The sequence below is a fragment of the Pungitius pungitius genome, chromosome 8 (assembly GCF_949316345.1).
Source record: "Pungitius pungitius chromosome 8, fPunPun2.1, whole genome shotgun sequence".
In the NCBI taxonomy this organism is placed as follows: Eukaryota; Metazoa; Chordata; class Actinopteri; order Perciformes; family Gasterosteidae; genus Pungitius; species Pungitius pungitius.
The window spans coordinates 10296530-10306871 of NC_084907.1; the positions used below are offsets into that span (position 1 = coordinate 10296530).

At 42.4% G+C, this 10342-nt stretch overlaps 1 protein-coding gene across 1 annotated transcript; it reads right to left on the reverse strand.

Annotated features, from left to right (window-relative positions):
• Positions 1–94: 94 nt before the first annotated feature.
• fbxo2 (F-box protein 2) lies at positions 95–9527 on the reverse strand. The gene is made up of 6 exons (XM_062563828.1): positions 9345–9527; positions 4223–4288; positions 3843–3969; positions 3333–3425; positions 3095–3233; positions 95–2136 (listed from the first exon to the last, which is right to left on the reverse strand). The coding sequence occupies exons 2-6, from the start codon at positions 4257–4259 to the stop codon at positions 2002–2004; spliced, it is 531 nt and encodes a 176-aa protein (XP_062419812.1). The 5' UTR covers positions 4260–4288; positions 9345–9527; the 3' UTR covers positions 95–2001.
• Positions 9528–10342: the final 815 nt, after the last annotated feature.

Below are 10342 nucleotides of genomic sequence, written 5' to 3' on the forward strand. Positions count from 1 at the left end.
CTGTGTTTTCATTTTCAGGCAAAAATGTTCTAAGATTCATAACCAAAAACAAGTAATATAGTATAGTAACTAGCATGGCAAACATACAGATGAGTAAAGTTCTCATACAATCATCTTTAATGACTCAAAGAGCGCCTAATGGAGATGAAATGGATTTCATTACAGCAAGTACAGTGCACCTGATCAGTCTCAGTTTAGTTTTTCATATTTTCTCTTTAAAGGCAAACACTTCTCACAAAATGCTCATTTGATGCTGTAATAACGCAAAACTAGTTGGGATTGTTAAGACAGTTGAGTTCCCACCCGTAGCTACAGTGCATCCAGGAAGTAGTCAGATCCCTTTAATAGATTTATGGTATTTATCATTTTTTGGCAAGTCTTTCAGGTTTTAAGACCCTTGGATGAAGTAGTGATTACAGAACAGTTCTTTCCAAACCGGTCGAGACACTTGGGGGGGGTCACCACAGGTTTGTCACTGAAACATGTGACATCCAACATTGAAATGTTTACAAACTGCTTGTTTTACTGATGAGAGGAAGTTAATAAGGATTCCCGTAACTAACCTTTGTTCACACAAAAATTCACCCCTCGGATGAAGGGATAAATAATCCTGGTGTGTTATTTACAAAGTGGAGCCTAAAGAAAAAGGTTTCCTATAATTAACCAATTCTCACAATATATGCAAGTATCTTGTCCTAACATGCCAACTAATGTCATAACAAAAGTTGATCAAATAATTTAAACTTGTAACATTAAGTTCCAAGAACACAACTTTATTGCTGTATGAACAGTTTATTCCATAGAGACAGCATAATGGCTAATACCAGTATCAGAGTATCACAGCTCATAGGTACGCTGTTTGGGGTACCACTTCACTACCCCAAAAGTAGACATGACCCCCACCTGCAGAAAGCTTCCAATCTTCATCTCCCCTAGGAGAGCCATTCATTGATCTAAATGTTTTAACGATAGTTGATCATGTCTTCATTTCGAATGTTGATGGTGATCTGACAGAAGACCGTGGGCCCCTGAGGGTATGAGCGCGTGATTTGGGGTGTAGTAGATCAGGTACTATATGCGGGGGCCTGACTGTGGAGTGCCGTGTAAGTCAAGGTGAGAATTTGGAACTGTATCCTAAAAGCTAAACGGAGCCAGTGGAGAGATGGGAGTACAGCACGTGACATTGTGGATATTTTTTCCTGGTGAATAATTCGGCTGCAGCGTTTTGAACGACCTGCTAACGGTTAAGAGCAGCTACACAGTAATCAATGCATGATCAGATGAATGCATGTCAGATCATCACAAGTTCAGCAATTGATACCACAGGTCTGAGTTTACTAATATTTCTAATATGGAAGAAAAAAGATGGACAGCTGGATTTTGTGTATGTAATTTTATACACTGATGTATGTTGGATTAACAACAATGTGGATTGCGGCCCTTCAGACTGTACACGAGTACTCTGCGGGGGCAAACCTTTTAAAACCCAATATGCTTGGATTACATATTTGAGATGTCACAGTATCATCCTGTCGTTCTCTCTCCACGTCTCTGTATTGTCAAGTATAAAGTGGCATAAGATGGGAATACTGGCGTAAACTACGATACCTGTAAAATCTCGATTACCCCTAGTACATGTATTTAGTCTCCACTGATCACAAAGTAAGAAAAAAATAACATTCATATCCTCGAATAGAAGCTCCAGCTTGAATAAACAGGCAGTGGTATGATTGCGCATGTGTCATTTTAATTCCATTTGGGTGTAACACCACCTCCACCCAACCAACTATTAGATTGTCGCAAGCTGTCATTTTAATATTGGAAAGTTAGTAAAGCCGCTGTAGCCACATGTTATTTCTGTCAGTACTGTATTAATAGTAGCTTTAGCAATATATGCATGATTAAACCTCCTGATGATGAAAGCCATGCTCCTCCAGTTCTCCGCCTTCCTCCTCTACTCAAACCGTCAAAACAACTTTAGTGCCGTCTGCTTTGTCCCACTCAGACGTCGACTGTGACGGAGCTCGCGGTGACTCGGACTCCATACCAACCTTCCCAGTACTTGGTGTCTTGTCCACCGTGTTCAAAGGTGATGAAACGCATCCCAGGCCCGTAGTCGCTAAACGTGTGGCTGACCTGGAGGTCAAACAGAGAGAGACAGAAAACCACAGTGTGCTGTTATTTCGGATGAGAAGAACGACAGCATTGACTGTTACCCAACCCGCCCGAAAAAAAAAACACAGGCCTAGCAAAACATGGCTGTCTATTTAAGCTGATCTAGATGGATGAGAGAGCTTTTCCTGTTTGGCAGTACGTCCAGAAAATGTGGTGTCAAGTTTATCGAGCTGGCAGGCTGACAGGGATGCTTTTTTAAAATCTAACCAGCGACACTACAGAGCGCTCGAAAGCACCGATATGCTGCAGCGCCGTGCCAATGTCGCTGCCGCTGCCTCGCGTTTTGCCGTTTCGGGGTTTCGTTGGGGAGCTCCAGGGCGGAGTTCTGTACTGTGAACGAGGCCAACTCGGTTTGTGCACTCCTGGGTGAGGGGGCGATTGCGTTCGACAGTGTTTGTGTAATTAATGTAACAGCCACAGGGGGGGGGGGGGGGAGATGAAAGTTCCAGACTGCAGGTTTTACAAAGGCCGCATCCAGTCGTAGTCCTGCCCAAGAAGAACAAAGGCAACACACAGCCCTTTCTTTCTTTTCCATAGAGTCAGTCCAAATACATCTGGCTAAATAGCTCCGTCTGTGTGACATTCCTGGAGGAAAACATTGTAACAACGGTGCCAAATTTCTGCTGTTGACTAAGAGATCGGTGTGAGGAATGAGAAAGGGATAGTTACCAACATCCCACCTTTCAAGGCTGGTAAATAGATAGATAGTTAGAAGGAAAGATAGTTAGATAGATGGAAGAAACAAAAGAAGAGGGAAGGTAAGAAAGTGATGTCTACCTGCGCAGAGAATCTCTCTCTCCCTCGCTCTCTCTCTCTCTCTGTCTGTGTCTGTCTGTAGGCTCAGCCCGGTGGGCAACACATCCCTGTAGTGCATGTTAGCATGTCCCCCTGGCTAGCTGAGGGCCACAGCAAAGTCTACCTGCTTCCATGAGCAGTCGTCACAATCAGGGTCGAGGGTCACCGGCTGGGGTTTGAACTCCTGTATGACCTCTTTGTTCTCATCCAGCAGACACGCGGTCATCTCGTAGGTGCAGCCACAATCCGTCCTCCCGCAGTACCTGTGCAAGAAGACGCCTGTTATACCAGCAAACACTGCTGCCTGTGGAAGGTGCGTGCATGCGTGTGCGTGTGTGCACATCCGTCCGGATCGGTCTCACCAGTCTTCCACTGTGACGGCCGGCTGAGCGTCCAGCTGTTCGCTGGAGTAACCCTCCTGTAACAGATCGATCACCTGTCTCTTCAAACACAGCCTGGGACACACATTAGGTTGGGGTTGGGGTTATTTTTCTAACCTTCTCCAGACTGTACTGTGTACCTCAAGCACTGCATCTATCTATTTATTTTTTTAATAGTTTAATAGTGAGTGTAAAGTATCCCACTCTTTATCATCAATTTTGCGTCTCATGCTATCTTAAAAGTTATTGCTTATTGATCAATAAACATCATTTAAATTAGCCCTGCAAAATAACATCCATGGTGATTGAGGGTGGTCCAACCTTATTCATTTAAAACATGTATACCTTTCCTTTAAAGCAGGTTGAAATGGGGAGAATTAGGGATTTAGCTTATCAACATGTACAAAGCCTGCAGAAGGCCGGTGGATACAAGGATGTGCAGCAGCGCATTGTATTCAAACAGTGACCACACGTACAGCAACAAACACTCACTCAAAGGAAGTTGCAAAGTAGGTGGTCACTCCGTCCATGGGGAAGTTGTAGCTGCAGTCTCCCGGCATGTCCTCCACCTTCCACTCGCTCCCGCCGTTCATTGTCATTTCCCAGAATTCCAGCTGGTCTGTTAGGAAAATTAATAGTGTCAGTCTGCCAATAACCACACAGTGTGTGTTTCAGTTCAATTTGACCAGCAACCTCTAGTACTGCAGTGCCAGGGTTTGCCAAAATGAGGCAACAAAGACACTTTAGTAACCATCTGATTGGATTTTCCCTTTCTTGCCTGTTTCATACTTCGGTACACATTTTCAGTTACACAAATGATCCTCCCATTTGGCCGACAGCACAATAGATGACCCATTTTCTTGTCCACTTACCTTCCCCGCTGGGATTCTTCAGCAGGTTTTTGCTCATGATTACAGCTTAAACAGAGAAGACGGAGCCTGCAGAAACACAAAACGGCAAGTTAGTTTAAGAAGGTGCAGTGAAAAAACAATGGAAGTGTGTAGTTGCGATCAAAATGATGGCAAAGTTTAAAGATAGCGTGTCACTGGGTTGGAAAGACAGAAGCGGTTCAGTGGCTTGTGTGATGATCCCATCTTTACAAACTGCATCTCCGTCCTCTACAGGAGCACACGAACACATCGTCGTACTTATTCCTCAAAACATCGAAATCATCAAGGATCATTGGACAATAAAGGCATAAGTTTGAAATGAGAGTTACATGAAAAACAAATCCCTGATCAATTTGGCTCCAGCAGGATTGAAAGGGTCCAAAATAAAAGCAGCCCATGAGATGGTGCACCCGGAGTCCCTCCCCACAACACTAATACCCGGTCTGCTGACTCACAGCACAACGGATGAACATGCTGAATAGGGGGCATCACAGAGGATCAAGCAGTCATCAGTCAGCAGGAAAACAACTCTGGAATAGCACGTTGCCCGAGGTTCAAGGGCCTTCATTGAGGGGGTTTTCAGTGACACTGAAATTGACATTGGACATTTTTTAATATAGGAAATGTAAAATTCTCTCTGAGAATTGATGATTTCCTAGGGCTCTTAGCTCTCTTACCTAGGTGGCGTTGTTGGCAACACTCATTTGATCTCGGTCGCTGACATCTTCACCCGCGAGTAACAAGTCTGGCAGAAATACGACCAAGCTGACGTAGATCGCTTCGCCCCGTAAAAAAACGCTCAATGTCCAGTTTTTCTCTCTTGCAGGCATAAAAGCACCACTGGGGATGGATGCGCTGGCCCACTGGCCAAACGTGCTGCTCTATGCATTCGCGCCTCTCAGCCTGATCTTCCCGACTCTAGACTGGGTGCGAGAACAGGGTTCGACGCTGATCTTGATAGCGCCGCGGTGGGCGTCCAAGCATTGGGTGACAGAAATAATACAGCTCTTGATGGACGAGCCGTGGCCTCTCCCGATACAGAGGGATCTTCTTTCCCAGGCTGGCGGGGAGATCTACCAGCCTCACCCAGACAGAATAGCACTCTGGGCTTTGTCTGTGAGATATGGAACCTGAACACAAAAGGCCTGTCTGAACGGGTCATTGACACTATTCAGAGTGCAAGAGTCGCTTCCACAGGCTCTCTTTACAGTGGTAAATGGCAGGTTTTTGAGGAATGGTGCCCTCTGAGGCACACCATTCCTTTCCAGTGTTTAGTAGTTGACCTATTGTGTTTCCTGCAAGATTAAGTAGACAAGGGCAAAGCTCTTATTAAAGTATATTTAGTATATTTTATCTCAGCCCGTGGACTTTGGTGATTTTAGTAAACCTCCTTTTTCCTCCTCAGAGGAGTAAAGGCTTAACACATTATGTAAAGTGCGAGCACTGCATTTGTATGTGAGTAGATCAGCAGGTTTGAGAAAAGTACATCAGCCGTTTGGGTCCTGGGCCACTCCTCACAAAGGCATGCCATTGTCACGCCAGAGGCTGTCCCACTGGATTGTTGATGCCATACATCTCATATGACAAACTCGCGGCCCGAAGCCGAAGCGATTCTCATAGTGAAACACCTCACTCTGTTATCAAAGAACCATGGTTACGTTAAGCAAATAGCTTGTGCGAGACAGACTTTTGCTCATGAATGTTTTGAGTTTTGCACGCGCATAGACCAGATTCCCGGACGTTGATTTGCCTTCATATTAAAGCCCCTCCCGAACCAAACCGCTGAGTCATATGACCCCCGCTGACACAAAACCGGAAGCATAAAAGGGGCAATGCAAGTAAAGGCCATCTTCTGCTGCAGTGTAAATTTTGGCAGCTTATTTTTGATTTAGTCTTTAGTTAAATGCATGTTTTAGTCACATTTAGTCATTTTAATCCTTAGTTTTAGTCACATTTAATATCCATATTAAACTCCTTTTTTTCCCTTCTCAGGCCCTGGGACCCTCTGTGTTGTGTCTACAACTGCATAATAGTCTGGCTTACACTCCATTAGATATTCCTACTAGGAGAGGTCTATAGCAGGGGAGGGAAACCTTTTGACTCGCGGGCCACAATGGGTTCTACAATTTGACAGAGGGGCCAGCATTGATGAATCATTTGTATGAGCTAATATAAATGACATGTGTGAAAAATCATTACATGAAAGGATTTGGCTTTTAACAAGTAGCAAAGCATATCTTTTCAAGGATATTTAACAAATTTGCAAGGGTGTAAAGCTCCGCTGACTTCATGAGAACCAGGGACCTAAACGCAACACACTGTTGTCTTTGTTTAATCGCGATGCTTTTGACATGGCACACGGAAACGTCATGTTCCTTTATTGTTTCCACTGTGAAATTGCTTGTACCAACAAAAGAGACCCCTTAACCTCCTACAATCAGTGCAATACATTATTTTTTGGGCTGGATCATGAACTAGCTATTCTCAAGTGGAACCCCACTTTTTATTGAACAGTCTTTTCTTTCTCTTTCTCTCTCTTTTTTGGGTTTCATGACTCAGGGTTGTCCTCCACCTGCTCTGTGCCGCCACATCTTTCACCTGCCCTGTGCAGTTCTATCAAAAGCCTCCACCTGTCACATGTTCTCGCACGTTTGTTGCTTAGTAACAAACGTATGGTGGCCGAGAAGGTTTATTACCGTGGCCTTGTCTCAATATGCGTTCTTGTGTGGACTTTTGTTCTCGTGGACTCGTGAAACGTCATCAGTCGCAGCCCGAGTACTGTTCCAATTCTACAGTCCGCATCTGGCTGAAAACGCTTATAATACCAGGGAGGCATCAGAGCAGGCTCGTCCGTGCTTGTGAGAGACAAATATCCCAGAATGCATTTCACCTCAGCAACAGAGGAAAATAAACACAGCTTTAAGTCGAAGTTTATAAATACTACTATATTTAAGTAACGGAATCTAAATTTAGGACTTTTTCAGACGAGTTAGTTGTTAAAGCAACATTTCTGAGCCTTCGTAACAATTAGCTCCGTGGAGCGGTTATATATAAGATATAACTGTACTATAACGAGTCTTCATAACTTTTAATGTGGTGACTGACGTTCACCGGTAACGTTACGTCCGTTGGAGTGCAGAGTATAGATTCATATCTTCATATTTAAATGTCACTTTAACGTCTTATCTGTATCCACAGAGTGCAGCTTGTTATTGTCCATCCTTGTGCATTAAAACTGACGATGTTTTAATTAAAGGACAAGAGGGGACCGTCATTGAGACTCTAAACTGGCAGCAGGACTTCAGCTTCAAAGAAACTCTGAATTGTAATAATAATAAAAAATTCCCCAAAAAGTTCAAAAATTCCACATTTGAATTATTGTATTTCTCTGTATGCTATTTAATGTCTCGTCAGCCGCTTGCATATGCTTGAGATTGTTTCTATTTATTTAAGTGTTAAAAAAAAATATGTAAACATAACTAGAACCCTTGATCCCTGCATGATAGATATAAAATATTATGTTAATCACTAATGATGTCACCGCTCTAACTATAGCTTCCATGATCGCTGTATCATAGATATTAAATACTATGACGTTAATCACTAATGATCATGTCATCTATCTTACGGTATGTAGCCTCATTGCTCACTATCCTATATACATACAATACTATGAGGTTAATGACTATTAATGTAGAGACACAGAAAAGGTTCAGGTACATCACCAATTAATAGTGCTGTTTGTGCATTCAACTGTACGAGGACACCACACTGATTATCAGCCTCTTGATGTTTAAGTAACAAGAAGACTAACGGTAGGTGTGGGTGGAATGTGTTACTATTACTTTAATTGTTACTGTACCCAGCCTCCTCCTTTATGAAACCATTAAAAAGCTAATGCAGTGTGATGTAACAACAGCCCTGAATTAAACCCTTACCTCAGTAACGTTTTGTGTTTCTACCATCCAATATGAATAAATATTAGATCTACACCTGTCAGTGTAATCCAGTAAAGTTCAGCAGCACCACAAACTACAGCTGCTCCTCTTCATCTGCTTTAAAAAGATGTTCGACTGTATAACAACTCTGATTGGATTCATTATTATCCTAATATATATATATATATCTATATATATATAGATATATATATATTATATATTATATATATATAGTGATCAATATTATATATACACCATTTCATTTTGTTTCATTTAAATAAAAATGCTTGAAACAAAAGCTTGATAATAGTAAAATACTTAACAGTCAGAACTATATTAAAACGTATTAGCAAGACAAACTGACGTGGTGACGTCATCAAGTCAGCTGCTGTTCCAATTGCGGAAATGACCGTTCTCCGGAACCCGTGAGTCAGGACTTCGGAGTCTATTCTCTCAAGATGTGGCGTGTGAACTGTTTGAAGTGCGCGTGTCTCGAAACATAAACCAGCCTCAACGAGTCTTCATCTCCACGCATATCGGTCTCTGGAGTTCCGCGGTTTTAGCCTGCTAACAGTTAGCTAAACTGAGACCGCTGAACTAAACCAAGGAAGCGGTCCGTATCAGTGCACAAGAACCACCGCTGCCGCCACGGTGACCGAGCGGTCTGGGTCCGTGGATGACGCCATTATGACACTCTAATAACCGGTTCCGTACGTCTGTTAGTTGAACGCGAATTTTAAAAAAAGAGAGTATTGTGACATCACCACCACCACCAACATTTTCGTCTCGTCTCGTTAACGAAAGTTAGCATACATTTTTTCATAGTTTTTATTTAAGATCCCTTAAAAAAGGTTTTTAATATGGAAGTAAATCTGTCATCGGGTTTCGAAAGAAAAAGGTGATTGAATTTATTAAATATTTTAACGTTGAATAATTTGCGGTTGAATTTTTTGCAGTATTTTAACGTTCAGGTACATCATTTCAATGCATAAATATTCAGTGCTAGAATTTCAATCACCTTTTTCTTTCAAAACCGATGACAGATTTACTTCCATACTTTAACAAATATTTTTCGTCATGGTTTTCGTCAACGAAATTAACACTGCTCTGCTGTAATGGAAAACACTCCATCTAAACACCCGAAAGGCCAAACATGATACTCACACCTGGGGGGAGGCGAGGCCAAGTCTTCGGTTTCGTCTGTCTCTTTCTCGGACTCGAGCTCCTCTGCAGGACAGCGCCCTCGAGACAGCAGCGTACCTTTTAAAGCTGGGGAGCACCAACACACACACACATTCAGTGAGGGAGGGAGAGGGAAGGAAGGAGGAGGAGAGTTTAGTGCAGAACTCAGCCGAAGTACACATGCACAGACTCAGCGCTAATGTACGGAAGCCCATTTCCGCCACCAAAACAGATCTGTGACTTCACAATGACATTTAAAGTCAGTCAAAAACGTGCGTCATAAAAAGTGTGTATGTAATAAAATAAATTAGTTTTTTCTTTAGGGTATTTCAGAATAACATTTTAAAATAATACAGTATGTCTGTAAGAGCCATTTTTGTTATTGTTTGTCTGTTTAGCCCCACCCCCTAGGGAGGTGAGAGGAGGTGTTTCAATTAGGCGCAATGGCTATATAATCAGAGGGGTTACTGGGCACAGGTGTTGGGTGTTGGAAGGGAAACAGTTTTTCGACCGTGAAACGTGAAACGTCAAGCGTGAAACGTGAAACGTCAAGCGTGAAACGTGAAACGTGAAGCGTCAAGCGTGAAGGTAAACGTGAACGATTGGCATTGGTATGTATATACAGTACAAAGAAGAACAAAATAAAGGACAGTAAAAAGACAATGGTTGACTCAAGAACATTTGTCACGTGTCAAAAACAAACCACACGAAACCCCAACCAAGAGGAACTCAATGTGCGAGGCAAAGGGCCCCTACAATGTCAAAAAGCCACATCGTTTTTTACATAGTATGGCATAAAAGTAAAGTTATTTTAGTAAAATAAACATGAAAAACGGCATTGCATGGACATTTATTAAATAAATGATAATTTAGTATGAAATAAATAATAGTTAATGTATGTATCAAAAATGTAATGCTAGCCCATGGATCGACATAATGGCCTTTTAGGTACACTGACATAACTTAATTAACTTGTTAACTC